The 19390-nt window shown below is 33.1% G+C and overlaps 1 protein-coding gene across 7 annotated transcripts in view; it reads right to left on the bottom strand.

The window, feature by feature from the left end:
• The window catches only part of SBF2 (SET binding factor 2), a 401342-nt gene that overhangs the window by 230031 nt on the left and 151921 nt on the right, over positions 1-19390 (bottom strand). For all 7 annotated transcript variants that reach the window (XM_033119785.1, XM_033119784.1, XM_033119786.1 and 4 more), the window contains exon 3: positions 2865-3002. In XM_033119785.1, the coding sequence (XP_032975676.1) occupies positions 2865-3002 (138 nt within the window). The remainder of the gene's footprint in view (positions 1-2864; positions 3003-19390) is intronic.

The following is a 19390-nucleotide window of genomic DNA, read 5'->3' as shown; positions in this document are numbered from 1 at the left end:
CACCTAGACTGAGGATGATTGGAAGTCAGACCCTCAGGCAGCAGCTTTTAATGTATGCAAATACGCCTCTTTCAGTAAAATACTTGGAAATGGGTGTTTCTGTTCTGTCTGCTCCTTCTGCGCTGAACACTTGGCGCGGGTGGGGAGGCAATAGATATACCCAGTTAAGAACTTTATTTGCAACAGTCCTGTGGAACCAGGGAGCTCCAGGCCCACAGGCCACCAGAACCAGGGTATTTAAAGGATGTGTCCCTTGGATGGCAGCGGAAAATCTAGGTAACCAGACGTGTGCACAAGCTTTTTCCAAAGAGAAACCAGTGAACTGGAGTAAGCCAGAGAGAGAACAAGAAGACAGCACCTGCCAGCCTCTTTCTTCTCCAAGCAGAATCAGAGTCAACCCCTAGATATGAGCTTAATTAGAAACTTGAACTTCAGGTAGGTTTTAAAATATGCAAACAGGACTCCTTCAGAAAATGAATGGGAGATGGGCATTTCTCTCTGTTCCGACCATGCTGAGCCCTAGGGGGGCAGCCACTGCAAATCTTTGCAAAACTGTTACATATCCTTTGTTTGCTATAGTCTGGTAGGTCTCGTAAACACAATTCTCATTGGCTTTGAGAGGTAGGTGTTTAGGGGAGACATTCCTCAGGTGGAAGTCTTAACAGCTGGGGGTAGATTATTGGGTCTGAACTCTTTATGCCTCAGGGAAAAGCTGGAAATTGTCTAAGTTCCTTTCTGAACGCCTGTCACTGTGCCAGGGGTGGGGTTTATGGTGAGAGTTTGTCTCAGCCTTTCCTATACATTTCAGTGTGGGTATTTTCTCATTTGCCCGATACATAAGAGTTGCTCAAGTATTTCTGGATTTTTTTCAGAAATAAAATTTCTGAAAATGGGAATTGCTCCATGTGTAGCTTTAGATTTGGTGTGTCCATGAAAGGAAGTGTTTCAGGATCTTCCTGTGTCACCATATTGACTGGAAACCACCACCCCCCCCCCCCACATACACACATACATTGCTCCTGTATTACTTTTCTGCCAGTTTACTTGGGGGGAAAGGAGTTGGTAGTGAAGGAGAGAGTAGGGAGAACCTAAAAAATCACAGTTAGTTTCACTAGATAATTCTAGGGAGTTGTGAAGAGGTACTCTTTAGAATATGGAAATAAAGGAAAATGCTGCATTCTCAGCACTGACTTAAATTCTAAAGATCAACATAGATAGAAATGAAAGGTCACCTGAAAGAGACAGAGAAGCTTTTGACCAGAGAAGACTCTTGATCTTCCCTGACTGAATAATAGGAATATGATCAGCTATTTGTTGGCAACACCCACCAAAACACTGTTTAAAATGGAGATGACTATAGTCATAGACTTTTCTATTCACTGACAACATAATCCCTAATTTCAAATATAAAAAATGGGCTATGTTAGTCTGACAGGTGTTAAATATTTGACATTAGACATTCCTTAGTTTGATTCCATAATCAAAATGCTTCTGATTTTGATATGGCTTCTCATAAATATCTGACAAGAAGAAGAGAATGTACTGATAATCCAGATAATGCATATTTTATTTTACTTAACCTTTCACTTATCACTGTAAATTAATAAACTAGCATGCTGGTTTTAATACATCAGTCTAATGAACTTAGATGATGTGAGTCTGCATCATGAAAGGTGATTTGTCTCCTGTATCCTGAAAATCAGATTTCTGCATCTAGAAAATTCAGATCTTGGAATTTAATTAAAGTAACCAAAACAAATGCTCCTTTGTGACGCTGTTTCAGAAAGCAAGCCAATCCCTTTCCCTAGTGGTGATACTCATTCATCTGTATGTAGCAGAAAGTACAACAAATAATGCAAATTGGCTCACTCAATATCCTCCAAACTCTTTTATAGTTTCTTTCTTGGACAACAGAGCTTTGAAAGCGAAACAAACAAATAACAACAACGAAAAAGCTTTTTCTTATTCCCTTACAGGGGAATGGAATTTGCAATGTAATTTGACTTTCTTAAGGAAACAACCCATATGAGACTTAAAGCAGAAATCATCAATTTGAGAATGTGGCTCCACATGAGAGACTAGATTTTTTAAGGCACCTATTTTGAAGATTATATTGTCTGGTATTCAACATCATAAGTGCCAAGTGGTAAAAGGTGGGGAAAGTATGTTTCTACTACAGCAGTTCCAAACTACGCAGTTCCTAGTAATGCCCAGAAATTACATAGTACTTACCCACCATCCATGAAATTATATGAACTACCCAATACGTTGTCATAAATTTTTCACTTATCACTTCACTTTTCACTTTCACTAATTTTGCATAAATTAGAGAAAGTAGATCCAGTTGTCTGAAACTAGGAACCCCAACTAATACTCTAAAAGACTCAGTATTTTTAACATCTATAGCTATAGCCTATGAATTTCAGTTCCATCATCTTGATACTATCACTACTAATAGTAATGTGTGAGCATTTACTTGAGTGCTTCAAAAATAATATCAAGAATTGTGATAAGTGATCTATAAACATTTTGATTAAATACTCTATGTTCTGTGAAAGATCCCCTCAGGAAAAGACTGACGGAAAATTGCAGGTTCATCATAAAAGGATACAATATTCTTAATAAACCAATTCACAGATATGCTATTCTTAGAAGAATTCAGATTATAATCAATATTTTAAAAGAGAACAATTAAACTTGGAAGCAACTTTTTGTTTTTGCTCTCATCAACAATACAGTAACTCAGTATTTTTAAAGTTGCCCATAGAACTCAAGCTGGCAGTTCTATCAAAAACAAATATGGCATAAGAAGATTCCTAAATGTTGTCCCTTTAGCTATACTTTGGCTAAAAAAGTTGTTGTACCTGAAGATTGATCTCTGCCTCATAGAAGGTTAGGCATGAGCAGTAATGTCGATCTGAGTCAATATCTGTTAGGACCACCACAAAAAACGTCGGCTGCTTCCTCTCTCTGGACAGCTGCCATCCGCTGGGCTGACAAAACTAAATGGGATAGGGAAAAAAATTGTCACATTTTAAAAGTATAATGAAAATTTATTTTTACAAATCTGAGAAATGGTAAATGTCCCGCTATTTGAAAAATTTCCAGCTGATGTAACATGTTACTTCAGCCAATATAAAAAATGAATCATGTACAGATTCATAATGTAGAACACCTTCACTAATATGCATATACATTTTATAAGAATAGCCTAGATTTTCCACAGATACAACTCATTCTGAGACAGGTTGGTATACATAGGAACACAGCACCAAAATGAGAGACCTCCCCCATTAGGACAAATCATAAAGTAAGTTGAAGATAAAGTGGTAAGTCTCTACCACTGATGGAAAACAGAATTATTTTAAAAATTTCTCCATTAATATATGAGTCTTCAATTCAGTACAATGAAAAATATATCTTGTTCAAGACAGATCACATTCTAGGCTATAAAATGCACTTTAGCATATTTAAAAGAATAGAAATCATATAATGTGTGCTCTCAGAACACAGAATTAAATAAGAAATCAGTAACAAAAAGATAGCTAGAAAATCCCAAAATACTTGGAGATAAATAAATTTCTAAATAAAATGTGGGTAAAGGCGAAATCTCAAAAGAAATTTTAAAATATTTAAAAAATTTTAAAAGGTGAAATCTCAAAAGAAATTTTAAAATGAAAATAAAAATACAACTTATCAACATGTGTGGGCTTTCAGCAAAAGCAGTACTTAGAGGGAAATTTATAGCATTGAATGCATATAGTAGAAAAGAAGAATGATCTAAAATCAGTAATGTAAGATTCTATACCTTAGGAAATTATAAAAACAAGAGCAAATTAAATCCAAAGTAAGCAGAATTTTTTTTTTTTTAATTACAGCAGAAATGAATAAAATTGGCAAGAGAAATGCAATAAAGAAAAATCAACAAAACCTATAGCTGGTTCTTTGAAAAGATCATTAAAATCAACCAGCCTCTAGCCAGGCTAAATAAGAAACAAAGAGAGTAGATACTAATTACTACTATCAGAAATGATCCCATGGATGTTAAAAAAATAATAAAGGAATATTATGCAAAACTCCATGCCCACAAATTTGATAACCTAGGTGAAATGGACAAACTCCTTGAAAGACACAATCTGATAAAACTCACAAGACATAGACAATCTGAATAAATCTGTATCTATTAAAGAAATTGAATCAATAATTAATAACCTTCCCAAACAGAAAGTATCTGGCCAAACAGGTTCACTAGTGAATTCTACCAAATATTTAAGGAAGAAATTAAACTACTCTCTACAATCTTTTCCAGAAGATAGGAGCAAGGGAAATACATTCTGACTCATTCTATGAAACCAGCATTACCCTAAATGCTATAACCAGAAAAATAATTACAAGAAAACTACAGGCCAAAAGCTCTCATAAACACAGATGAAAAAATCCTCAACAAAATATTTGCAAATCAAATCCAACAATATGTGAAAGACATTATACACTACAACCAAGTAGGATTTATTCTAGGTATGCAAGGTTGGTTCAACATTTGAAAATCAACCAATCACATCAAGAAGCTAAACCAAAATATCACATGATCATATCAATAGATGCAAAAGAAGCATTTAAAAAAATTCTATTCATGACAAAAAACACTATTCATGACAAAAACTCTTAGCACACTAAGAACAGAGGGCAAGTTCCTTAACCTGATAGAAAACATTTACAAAAAAAAATCTAGTTAACACAAGAAACTAAAGCTTTCTTGCTAAGATTAGGAACAAGGCAAGGATGTCCTCTCTCACATCTTTTCAAAATTGTGCTGGAAGTCCTAGCAATTACAATTAGACCAAAAAGAGGGGGGAAAAAGGAAAAAAATTTTAAATGTACATATTGGGAAGAAAGAAATATAACTATCTTTGTTCCCAAATAATGTGATTGTGTAGAACATCTGAAAGGATCAACAAAAAGTAATAGACCTAGACATAATAAGCAATCATAGCAAGGTTCCAGGACACAAGATAATGAAAGTCAATTGCTTTCCTATACACCAATAATGAACAAGCATTATCTGGAATTACAAATACAATAGCATTTACATTAGTATCCCTCACACGAAATGAAATACATTAGCACCCCCCCAAAATGAAATACAAGTCTAACAAAATATACAAAAAGTTCTATATGAGGGAAACTATATAACTGGTGACAGAAATAAAAGAATAACTAAAGAGATAGATTCCATGTTCATGGATAGGAGGACTCAATATTGTCATGTGTCAGTTCTTCCCACCTTGATCTATAGATTCAGTGCAATCCCAAACCAAAATCCCAGGAAATTATTTTGTGGATATTGACAAATTGATTTTAAAGTTTATATAGCGAGGCAAAAGAACCAGCACAGCTAATATATAAAGCTACAGTAATTAAGACTGCGTGGTATTGGTGAAAGAAGAGACAAATTAATCAATCACACAGAATAGAGCCCAAAAATAGACCAGACAAATATAGTTAACCAAACTCTGATGAAAGAACAAAGACAACACAGTGGAGAAAAGGTAGTCTTTTCAACAAATGGTGTTGGACCAACTAGATATTTACATACAAGAAAATAAATCTAGATGCAGACCTTACACCCTTCACAAAAATTAATTCAAAGTGGATCATACTCCTAAATGTAAAACACAAAACTATAAAACTCCTAGAAGATAACATAGGAGGAAATCTAGATGACCCCGGGTTTGAATGACTTTTTTAGATATGACACAAAAAGTATGAACCATGAAATAAATAATTGATAAGCCAGACTTCGTTAAAATTACAAACTTCTGCTCTGTGAAAAACACTGTCAATAAAATGAGAACACGAGCCAAAGACTAGGAGAAAGTATTTGCAAAGACAAATCTGATAATGTACTGTCATCCAAAATATACAAAGAATTCTTAAATCTCAGTAAGAAAATGAGCAACCCAATTTAAAAAAGAGTAAAGGACCTGAACTGATACCCCACCAAAGAAGATGCACAGAAGGCAAATAAGCACATGAAAAGATGTTCAACATCGTATGTCACTGGGGAATTGCAAATAAAAACAAGATACCACTACACACCTATTAGAATGGCCACAGTCCAAACACTGACAATTCTAAAATGCTGGCAAGAATGTGAAGTAACAGGAACTTTCAATCATTGTTGGTGGAAATGCAAAAGGATACAGACACTATGGAAGAGTGAGGCAGTTTCTTTAAAAACTAAACATACTCTTAGCACATGATCCAGCAATTGTGCTTCTTAGTATTTACCCAAGGGAGCTGAAAACACACATTCACACAAAAACCTGCACATAAATATTTATAGTGGCTTTATTTATAATTGCCAAAACTTGGAAGCAACCAAGATGTCTTTCAGTAGGTGAATGGACAAATAATCTGGCACATCCACACAACAGAATATTATTTGGCATTTAAAAGAAATGAGCTATCAAACAATGAAAAGGCATGGAGAAATCTTAAATGTATATTACTAAGTGAAATACACTAATCCTAAAGGGTTACATATGGTATGATTCCAAATATATGACAATTTGGAAAATGCAAAACTATGAAGACAGTAAAGAGTATAGTGGTTGCCTGCGGTTGAGGGTGTGATAGAGACATGAATAGACAGAACACAGGATTTTTAGGGCAGTGAAGCCATCCTATAAGATACTATAACTGGATACAAACTATCATTCATTTGTCAAAACCTATAGAATGTAAAACACCAAGAGTGACTTCTAATATAAATTATAGACTTAGGGTGATAATGATGTGTTGTTAATCAATGTAGGTTTATCCACTGATTGTAACAAATATACCTTTGTGGTAGGGAATATTAGTAGTATGGGAAACTGTGTTTTGGAAGTAGGAAGTACATGGGAACACTTTGTACTTTCTGCTCAATTTTACTGCGACTCTAAAACTGTTCTAAAAAGTAAAATATTTTTTACAAATCTGAAGAAAAAGAAGTATCTTGATTAGCAATATTGTCCAAGAGATAAAACAGAAATAGAAATGAGTTCACCAATATAGCAGCTCTCTGTTCCAGATGACTCTCTGTTACTGTGCTTAATAACTGTGCAATTTTGAGCAATTTATTTAATCTCTCATTGCCTCAGTTTCCTCATCTATAAAAAGGTAGACTATTAGTACTTACCTGCTACTAATCTTAGAAAGCTTACATAAATTAACATGTGAAAAGTGCCTCTCAGAATAGCCTCTGGCATATAATTCAGTGAAGTAAATGTTATTAATTATGATTATTACCCCTTTGGTTCCAGCCACAGTTCCTATCATCATATCTGTAACACTTTCTTTCCCCTTCTTTATCAATTTTTCCAAAACCTGTCCCTCCTTAATTGCTGCACTGACTCTGCATAAAAAAAGGAAAAAAGTAAAATCTGGGTTATTTCCTACATTTGGAGAGAACTTAATCATGTTTGCAACTTCTCTACAGAATGAAAAATTCTACCAGACCAATAGACTTTAATGTAACAGAGTATGAAAAGTTCACTGATGTGTTTACAGATTCCACACTGTAACTAACCTTTAAGAAATGACTACTTGTTAAATTTGGTGTGGTATTCAAATAAGAGTTTCCACAATTATCTGAAAAGGTTATTAAAATACTCCTCCTTTTTCCAACTACATATTTGTGAGGCCTGATTTTCTTCATATATTTTAAACAAAACAAAATATTCCAAGAGCTTGAAAGCAGAAGTAGGTATGAGAATCCAGCTGTCTTTATTAATCCAATATCAATGATATTTACAAAAATATAAAATAATACTACTCTTTTCCCAATTTTTTTTGTTTGGGGAAACACAGTTATTTTTCATAAAAATATGTTATTTACTATGCAATTGTTTATTGTTATTTTTAAATGAACAGCTTTAAAATTTCTAATTGTAATTTCTAATACATAAATGAATAGATAAAACTACATGAACAAAACTCCTTGAGGATCCTCAATAATTTGTGAAGCCCACAAAAGCATGAAGCCTGCTATTCTAGTGAACTGGGTGTTAACATTGTAACCAGCCTTGGTTTAAGCTACTTGGGTAGCAGAAAAGTATAATCCTTGATAGAACTGGGGAATTTTATCAGATTACAACAAAACTCAGAAGTTTCTTTCAAAATCTTCTCACTCTCTCTCAACAAACTTCTTTCCCGGATTAAGTACCTTTTTCTAAAATGAGTTTCAATCAGTTTCAAAATCAGGAAAGAGGTGTCTGAGCTTGGTAATAAAATGATATAATGATTTACAAAGCCTACATCATCAGTTCCACTTGTCAAGAAACAATTCTTCTGATACAAAGTGAATCCATTCTGTAAATTAATAGCAAATAATCTTATTCTCTTAGAGGTCTGTCATTCATTATCATTTGCTGCTCATAAAGCTTGGTAAAGGGTACAAAAAGCTACACACTACAGAATGACATTGTTTTCACAAAGTTTAAATGAAATTATATGTTTTCAATAAGGATTAAACTAAATTATTTTGTTAGTTCCAATTCCATGAAACATACTAACTAATAACTTTTATAAGCAACTAGATCTATTACTTAAATAAGCAGATTATTTTGCTACTGAAAACTAGAAAAAAAAAGCTCTTAATGTACTCACTTTTCTCAAATGCTTTACACATACACAAAATATAATAAAAAAGTACAGAATAACCAAAAAATGTCCATAGCATTATTATGACTATATTTGAATTTGAATGATCTCTCAAAAGTGAAATATTGTAGAAGGTTCTCTGGATAACATTCTCCGTTAGTGTTTCCCAAGACCTTCATCCACATCTATAAATTTACAGCTCACTGAGACACATTTTATTGTCCAAGTTTTATATAAAAAAATTTAAAGAATCCCTTATTTTAAAAGCCTGTAAGAAAATTATTTCTTCTAATAGAAAATAATAAACACATAACATCCAGAAGGAGAATATGAGAGTTTAGGTAGTAAGACCTCCTTAGTTACTTAAATGGCCTCATTTCCCTGAATTCTGTTAAATTCTGATTTAAAAAAAAAAAAAAAAAAAGTATTAACAGTAAAACTTTTGGGAAATTCCAAGGATCATTTTTCAGATTTAATAAGTACTTCTTCAAAACTAAGCTTGCTGTGACCACAACTAAGATAGTAATGATAGTTCATGGTCAGCCTGGTCAGGTATTTTTTACTAAATTTTTCAAACAGGCTGTCAAGACAGTCAACTAGACACACTGGTTACACATGAGATCTCTTATTTGACAATTTAAAGAAATTCTTTTATACTATGCACTTAAAAATATCACGATATACTCCATAGGAAATTTGACACTGCATTCTCAAATGAAAAATATTAATACACATTCAGAAAATAAAAAATAGCTCTCACAACTGAGTTTACAAAAATGCTTTTTAAAAGAATAAAATGTAACTTTCAGTTAAATGTCTACTTTTCAAATTCACTGTATTATAAGATTAAGTAATAACAGAATATGAGGTATCAGGAGATAGCCCACTATTTAATAAGAAGTACTCCTCAGGTTTGGATCTGAAATATAAAAATGCTAGCTGGTTCAACCATTTCAAATCTTAACCAAAAGTGTGCTGAGGAAGTAATAAACTATGAGGGAGTAGATACTACAATTCCTGAACCCGAACTCAAGTCACATTTCTGACAGGAATGTGAGAGACTATTTAGACAGCTGGAAACAGGGTAGTCACTAAGAGATAGTAAGCACAATGATAAGCATTAAACAAACAGGATAAAATCAGGATTTTGCTCTCCTCAATGTCTTTATTGGCAAACAAAAAAAATTGCTATCACAGGTGCAAAAGTGTTTAGAATTGACTGTCGTAACTGACTGGCCTACATTTGCCCTCCTTTCTCAAGTCACTGAGAAAACACATATCTTTAGAGTGATATTATCAATGGACATACCATATAAACTAACAAATAATATTGTTTTCAAATATACATGATGAGTGTATGTGCAACAGTTTATGTTTCTGACTACTCCCTTCTTCTACCTGACCCTCATCATTTCACACAGAACATGGTAAAAAAAATTTTACAACATATCTGGGGACAGTCAATACAGGGATTCCTTTTCAGGATGTTATCTCTTTCTTCAGCTCCAGTTTTCTTTAAGACCTTGGCATAACCTGGAAATAAATGATACTTCAAGTTTGCAATGTTAGAACTGACAGCCATTACTAGACTCCACACATTAATGAATTACAAATACCAACTTTGTTTACTTGCTTGTTTCTTTTGCACAAATGTATGAAGTAGATCATTTGCAAATAGGCCACCTATCTGCAGACAAAAGTGCCAATAATTCCTATTTGTGAAACACTTTACATAAAATTGTATCCTACAAGACTCATTTTACAAATGACTAACCCAATGCTATGAGATGTTTAGGTCATACAGCTAGCATGTAAGAAAGGCAGGGCTAAAATTCAAGTCTCTTTATTTCTAGGAACTGTCTTTTCACTGCTGAAAAATATCTTTATAAATTACCCTATGGGTATTACTTTATGTTAATATAAATTCATGGTAGAAAAATTAGAAATGAAAAAAAAAACTAAGGTCTTTGACATGCTAAATTCTTTGACCGGCAACCTTGCAACATTTATCTCTGAATGTATGTAATACTTAGATAAAAGGGAATATATTATATATATAGTTGAGTCCTGTTTTTCTCCACCTTCTGTAACATGTACGTTTTCCCATGTACTCACCTATATATAAGAAAATTATTTCTAATGACCGAATATTACACCATTATGTAAGTATACATAGTATCATAATTTAACCAATCCCCTATTGTTGCTCATTTAAGGTGTTTCCAGTTTTTTTAATAACAAATGCTGGGATAAGCATGGTATTTTATAAATCTTTCCAGGCATGTCTCATTATTTTCTTAGGGAAGGACTGGTTTTGTAGAGCACAACCAAAATGAGCACAAAAATGTTTAATTATCCTTGAATTCCTTTTAAAGGTTAGGCAACCTCTAAATTATTCTGTTTTGCTGATAGATTTCTAAAGAGGACCGGAAAAAAAAAAAAGAAAGAAAACAAAGAACAATATTCTGACCAACAAAGAACTGATTTGTGAAATAAAGTAACAGAAACTTTGGGAGACTGAAATCTGTTGCTAAGCCAGACCAGGGTAATGTCAAGTGTTTGCTGACATTACCATATATATACAGTTTTTAAAAGTTCAGAGAAAACTCTGTAGTCATAAGAGAAGCCAATTTGAGATTTGGGAAACTCTTCAATGATTTTTTACCATAAAATAATGGGAATTACATATACGTGTCTAATTTTAGTGGACAGTTTTTGATGAAGTATACTTAAAAAAAGACTATACTCAAAATAATTTGCTTTAAATAACATTAATTTAAATGGCTCATCTATACTACTTTTAGTAGAAATTTACATTGTTATTTTATTACTACTACAATTTACATTGTCCTTATCAGTATAAAACTTTTATTATGTGTAAGATGATTGTGTGCCTAGAGAATCCAAGCAAATTGTCTACATACTGTTTGAATTAGTAAGAGGTTAGTTTTGTTTGTAGATATAAGAACATGTCAAAGTCAATAGTTTTCTTTTATATCAGCAATAAGTAACTAGGGAAAAAAATGCTATTCATAATAACACATTCTCAAAGCAAGAGAATGAGGTAACTTAATGTCTCAAGTTTTTAATATTTTGGCATATCAGTCTCATAAAGAGCCCTAAATATAAGGCTTTAAATGTAAAATTTCAAGAAGCAAACTCCAAAGAGAAAAATGAACATTTGGAACAGATTCTAATATTCAAGTTTTGAAAAAATACACCTGCACATGATTTACAAATTTAAAACAATTCCAAGAGCAAGAGCACAAAATAAGTTATTAAGAATTTCCAGTTAAGCATGGCAGATGAAACAAATGTGTTTACCTCTAAGACCTCCTGAAAATCCTCCAAAATTACAATTAAAAAAATACAAACAGCAAAGCAATGTGAAAAGAGGTAACAACAGGTTTAAAATGTTAAGATTTTGGAAGCAGAGAATCGGTTTACGCTACAAATTCTGGGAAAAGATAAGGAATGGGAGGCACCATGTATGTATGAATGTCACCAAATATGGAATAAAGATCAAACAAACAAAAAAGGAACTCTGTGGCCATAAAGACAATGCAAGGAGAAACAGAAAGCTTTTAACAAAGGAGAATGAAGGCTTCAAAATCATTAAGAAGAGTTTATATATCAAAGACCATTTACAGAACAAGAGATGAAATTAAAAAAAATTTTAAGTAATAATAAAGGAACTAGAACACTGTCCCAGTAGATGCCCAAAATGGATAAATGGAAAATGGTAGAGAAATAAGTAAAAAAAATTGGATCACTGCAGGAGTTCTAATTCTTAGAACAGGAAATTCAGAAAGCGTACATATAAAAAATTTATAAAAGAAATAACAACACAGCCCTATCCTGCCCAAATGAGACAGGAATCTTAGGACAGGACTAAATTTCCTTATGTCTAGCATAATCAATTGATGTTTTTTAAGACCCATTAATTTTAACATATCATCATAATATTTCAGAAAATGAAAGATAAAGAGAAGATCTTAAAAGTTTCCAGAAAGAAAAAAAAAATCAATATTTTACAATGGATCAAAAATCAAAATAGCAATAGAAACCTCTTAATATAATTAATCACATTAATAGATATAATCAGAAAAATAATAAAATCAACTCCAAAATTAAAAAAATAGTACATAATTCATCACTCCCATTCTTAAATAATATAATGAGTTCCACTATCACTGATATTATTTACTGGACGTAGCTGAAGCAATTACACTGGAGAAAGAAATTAAAGACACAAAAATTAGAAGGCAAAACTATTATTTGCCAATGATATGATTATATAACCTAGAAAACTGAAGTGGATCAACTAAAAAACTGCTATAAACAACAGGAGAATACAACAAGATAATAAAATATAAAATTAACATATATAGATGACTCTCACTTTGGACTCTCACCTTTACCCTGTACACTGAACCACCTTAAAAAGCTGGACAAAATGTATGAAATAATGGTTTGCAAGACCCTGGATATCAGACAATGAAGGACAAAGATCCTTGAAAGGCAGGAAACAATGTGTGCTCTACTACTGGCCCCGATTCCTGCCTTGAGAGAGATTAGAGGCCAAGTGGAGAGAGGAGAAACAAAGTCAAAGCTTAGGGGACTCCCTAGATAACGACACATAGCCAAGGCGCTTTGGAGACCATGGCAGCTAAAGTTGTTAGGACAGAACACCGGATAGGAGGGATCTGCACAGAGAAAGAACGTGGGAGATCTTCAGAGGGTTCCTCTCAGGAATTCAGCAGGGTACTTGATCAGTGTATGTGTGTGACGAAAACCAACTGCCCAAAGAGCCACCTGAAAAGATTACAGAAAACAGTGCCCATCATTTAAGCATGACTGAGAAAAGTGCCTATTCCCACCATCGAAACTAGAAAAATTCATAATTCATGGGACACTGAAGAGAGTACACAGAAAGGTCTTGCATCAGTAGTGGGAATAATTAGTCCTAGACTAGATTTTCTCTGAACTCACATAACAAATCATAACAGCAAGATCCAAAGAGATCAAATTGTTTACAAACAACTGCATCTCAGAAGCTTAAGATTTATAGAAATACAAACTACCCACCACGCATCGAGATAAAATACATGATGTCAGGCATTCTATTAAAGATTAACAGACATGCAAAGAGATAGGGAATGATAACACATAATGAGGAGAACAAGCAATCAAAACTGATCTAGAATGACAGATGATAGAATGAACAGAAAAAGTAGTGGAAAATGCTACTATAACTGATTCCCATATGTTGAAAAAGTTAAATAGAGACACGGAACACACAAAAAAAGACTCAACTTAAACCTGTAAAGATGAAAACTACAGTCTATAAGGATTAAAAAAATATCTGACGGGATGAACAACCGACTAAATGTTACAGAAGAAAAGATTAGTAAACTTGAATTCACACCAATAAAAATTATCTAAAATGAAATACAGACAGAAAAAAGAACCCTCCAAAATGAAATTAGCGTCAGTGAGCTCTGGGACAACTTCAAGCAAACTAATATATGGGTAATAAGGATTGATGAAGTAAAGAGGAAAAACAGAAAAAAACATTTGAAGAAATAATGGCCAAGAATGATATCAGATGAAAAATATGGATCTCTACAAAACAATAAAGAGCACGAAAAGTGGTAACTACATGGGTAAATACATATAATTTAATATTATTATTTTACTCTGTTTTAAAGATGACTGGCTATATGAACAAAATAACATTGCAGCATGGGGTTTACAGTATGTATAAAAGTGAAATTTATGTCAACAATAGCTCAAAAGTCGGGAGGGGAAAATAATAAAAGAGAACAGTAGTCCTGTATGGTTCATATACTATAGGAAAGGTAGTATAGTATCACTTGAAGGTAGAGTATGATAAGTTAAATATACCGTAAGTTAAAGATGTATAAACCCAAGAGATGACAGAACAGAGCTAAAACTAGTAAGTAAACAGAGGAAATAAAATGGAATAATCAAGAAAAATGCTTGGTTAAATCTAAAAGAAAGCAGAAAATAATGGGGAAGAAAAGGCCAAGGAGATGAACAGAAAGCAAATAGTAAAATAATAGACTTAAGCCTAAACATACTAATAATCACATTAAACGGCAAAGATACTGAGATTTGATTAAAAAGCAAGACCCAACTGTATGCTAACCATAAGAAACACTTTAAAAACAAAGACCCAAAGAAGTTAAAAGAAAGAGGATGGAAAACAGAAATCATATGCTTACATTAACCAAAGCTGAGTGGCTATGTTAATACAGTATTAATGTAAATTAGAGAACAAAGAATTATAACAGGAACAAATAAGGCATTTTACATTGACAATATGGGCCAATTCATTAAGGGGTTATAAAATCCTAAATATTTATGCCCTTAATGAAGACCTGCAAAATACACAAAACATATCTGATAGAAATGAAAGGAAAAAAGATACAAATTTCCTCTATTTAGTCAAAGATTTCAAAATCCTTCTCTCAATAAATGATAGAACAAGTAGAACCAAAAAAAAAAAAAAGGATGTAGAAGATTTGAACAATAATATCATCCAACTTAACCTAATTGATGTTTCTAGAACACTTCACACAACATCAGCAAAATACACATTCTTTTCAAGCATAGTTGGGACATTTACCAAGATAAGAACATATTCTGGGCCATAAAATAAGTTGTAATAAATTTTAAAAGATTCAAGTCATGAAAACTGTTCTCGTACCACAAAGGAATTAAATTAAAAATCAAAAACAGAAAGATCTCTGGAAAATGTACAGTATCTAGAAACTAAATAACACATTTCTAAATAATTCATGGGTTGAAGAAGTCAAAAGGGAAATTATAAAGTACTTTTGACTAAATGAAAATGGAAAGAATATCAGATGTTGGGGGATGCTACTAAACCAGGACATAAAGGGAATTTAGGGCACTAAACACTTAAAATAGAAAAGAACAAAGGTCTCAGTCAATGAACTCATCTTTTACCTTAAGAAACTCGATAAAGAAAAAATTGAATTCAAAAGAAACAGAAAAAAAGGAAATAATAGGGATCAAAACAGAAAACAATTGAATATTGATAAAAGAAAGTAAAAGTTAGTTCTCTGAGAAGACAAAAAATATGACAATCTTCTAGCAAGACAACTGAAAAAAATTTAAAACACAAATTGCCTATATCAGCAATGAGACAGATGACATCACTAGAGATTCTACAGCTATTAAAAGGACTATAGGGAATCGTATGAATAAACTTTGCAAATAAACTTGACAATTAGATAAAACAGACAAATTATCTGAAAGACATGAACTATCCAAGCTCACTCATGAATAGCCTAAACAAGCCTACATTTATCAAAGAAATTGACATTATGGTTAAAAACCTTCCCATGAAAACTACAGTCCTAGATGGCTTCATTAGTGAATTCTACTAAATATTTAAGGACTCAATAATAATAGCAATTCTACACAAACTTTTTCAAAAGATTGAAATGGACTGAATACATCCCCACTCATTCTATAAGGCCAGTATTATCCTGATACCAAAACCTGACAAAGACATTATAAAAAAAGAAATATGCCTCATGAGCATAGTTGCAAAAATTCTTTAAAAAATGTTTTTTAGTGACCTGAATCTAACAATATAGAAAAAGGCTAATATGAGGTCTGACAATTAAGTTAGCAAATTTGCCACCATGTGCTTATATTGGCATCAATATACAAACACTTTGGTAAGGTTTCATAACCTTGGTATATCAGCATCTCATAGCTGTATTCGTGTCAACGTGTGGCAGTGTCTTGCTGAGTGGCGTTCATTATTCTTGTTACATGTTTTTGTGTGCCGTTGTGAGAATGTCTGAGCTTGAATTGGAGCAATGAACAAACATTAAATTTCTTGTTAAACTCGGCAAGAGTGGAAGTGAAATCTGGGACATGTTAGTCCAAGTTTATGGGGATAATGCCATGAAGAAAATGGCAGTGTACAAATAGATTAAATATTTTTCTGAGGGAAGAGAATGCATCACTGATGAAGAAAGGTCAGGGCAGCCAGTAACGAGCAGAACTGACGAAAACACTGCAAAAATTCGTTGAACTGTGCATCAAAATCGTTGGCTGACTGTGAGAAGCATAGCAGACCAAGTAAACATTGATAGAGAAACAGTTAGGAAAATCTTGACTGAAAATCTTGGCATGAGAAAGGTGTGTATAAAAATGGTCCCGAAGGAGCTCACCGATGAACAAAAGCAAAGGAGAGTCAAAGTTTGCCAAGACCTTTTAGAGAGGCAAGACAATGTTTTGGGCCATGTGATGAAACATGGGTGTACCAATAGGACCCTGAAACAAAGCATCAAAGCACACAATGGGAGTCAGCCAATTCTCCACGACCAAAAAAGTTCCGTCAGTCCAAATTAAGAGTCAAAACAATATTGCTAACCTTTTTTTGTATCAGGGGGATTATTTATTATGAATTTGTACCAACTGGACAGTTAACCAAGTTTACTATTTGGAAGTGCTGAAAAGGCTGCATGAAAAAGTTAAATGATCTGAACTTTTCACCAACAATTCATGGTTCTTGCATCACGACAATGCACCAGCTCACACGGCACTGTCTGTGAGAGAGTTTTTAGCCAGTAAACAAATAACCATATTGGAACACCCTCCCTACTCACCTGATCTGGCCCCCAATGACTTCTTTCTTTACCCGAAGATAAAGAAAATATTGAAAGGAAGACATTTTGACATTAGGGCACGAAGCTAATACGACAGCATGTCTGATGGCCATTCCAGAAAAAGAGTTCCAAAATTGCTTTGAAGTGGATTAGGCACTGGCGTTAGTGCATAGCTTCCCAAGGGGAGTACTTCGAAGTGACCATAGTGATATTCAGCATTGAGGTATGTAGCACATTTTATAGGATGAGTTCGCGAACTTAATTGTCAGACCTCATACACCATGATCAAGTATCCATCCCAGTAATACAGGGTTGCTTTATATTTGAAAGCAATCAGTGTAATTCATCATTTTAACATGTTTGCACAAGAAATTAAAACAAACTAAAAAAGAAAAATTATATGATCATTTTAATTGAAGGAGAAAAAGCATTTGACAAAATTCAGCATCTTTTCTGTTAAAAACTCTGAGCATGCTAATAATAAAAGTGAATGTCCTTAACCTGACAAAAAGCATCCATGCAAAAGCTAACATTATACTTAATGTTGAAAAACTGAATGTTTTTCTGCTAAGATCAAGAACAAGATAGGCATGTCTGCTGTCACCACTTCTATTCTACTTTGTGTTGCAGGTTCTACCCCAAGCAATCAGGTGAAGGGTGAAACGGGGGAAGGAGGAAGAATGGAAGGGAGGAATCTATGCATGTGTATAAATATTCAAGTTTAATTTGAATAGTACAATGAAACCCATCTACCCTTATCTAGATTCACTGCCAACATTTCACCACATATAAATATTTAGTTTTCCTTCATGTATCTTATTTAGCCTTTAAGGTAGAATTTATTAAGTTTGTAGTTACTAAAGTTGAAATTTTATAAATAGCTTCTAAGAAAAGATAAATCATATTATCAAGACTTTGAATATTTTATGAGAACATTAAGATTCCAGTCAATACAAAGAATTAAGATTTCAAAAATCTTACAGACCCAATAAATTTGCTCACTTCCTGAAACTTACTGCCCTTTAAAGAGTCAGGAAATAGCTTATTAGTTATAGATATACTTTTAATTGAAAAATGGAAATTAAAAAAATACTCATAAGAATTCCTTGATTTTTTTTTTTAAGAATTAAAACTCAAAAGTTAGTGCTTAAATAAAGGAAACAGGTGAGTTGCAATTCCTCTTCCTTTCTGTTTTATAAACACTGGAATTTTACTAATTTTCTGGATAACAAATGGAAGTGATGCTATCATTTGGGGCTTTTCCACTTAATAGTTGCATTACCATAATCTCAAAAAACAAAGAACCCATGGAATCTTGATTTTAACTGACTCTTTCAAAAGACTACAGAATGTGGCTAATATTACATGAAATTTAAACTTGAGAAATTACATAATTTGTGAAACATTAATTTGCATTCTTGTCCTTTAAAGTGCTTCAAAATTGCCCAAAGGAGAAGTTAACGAGAATTACTGGTTTTCTACTTAAAGAAAATAGAATTCAACCGCCTGCTAGAACCTAACACACAGCCTCATATAAAGGGCAAAAGGAATGCAAGAGGTATTATTCTTTTTAAGGGAAAAGTTTATAAACCAAGGGGAAAAGTAGATGCTACCTACCCGAGGAAAAATAACTTATTAGGAGGTCTGAACAGGGAAAAAACCACACAAGATGAAATCTTTTATGACATAAAATTACATACTATATATTAAGCTCAGTATGCTAAAAGTTGGCTTCAAAACAAAGTACATGCAAAGTCTCAACAAAATATCAGCAAATTGAATTCTATAGTATATAAAAAGAATACTAAACCCAAATAAGTGGGGTTTATCCAGGCAACTTAAGACTGGTTCAATATTCAAAAACAAATCAATATAATCCATCATATTAACAGTCTAAAGCAGGGGTGTCAAAACTGCAGCCAGTAGGCCAACTGCGGCGCAATCCATTGTTAATTGGCCCGCAGCAAATTCCAAAAATATATTTAGTTTACTTAAATAAACCAGGTGAGGCAATACATACTTCACCTCAAGTGAGTGGCCCAGCTGTTTGTGTATTTTACCTCACATGG

The sequence above is a fragment of the Rhinolophus ferrumequinum genome, chromosome 11, assembly GCF_004115265.2.
Source record: "Rhinolophus ferrumequinum isolate MPI-CBG mRhiFer1 chromosome 11, mRhiFer1_v1.p, whole genome shotgun sequence".
In the NCBI taxonomy this organism is placed as follows: Eukaryota; Metazoa; Chordata; class Mammalia; order Chiroptera; family Rhinolophidae; genus Rhinolophus; species Rhinolophus ferrumequinum.
Note: the sequence above shows the minus strand (reverse complement) of the source record. Positions and strands in the feature narration are given on the sequence as shown.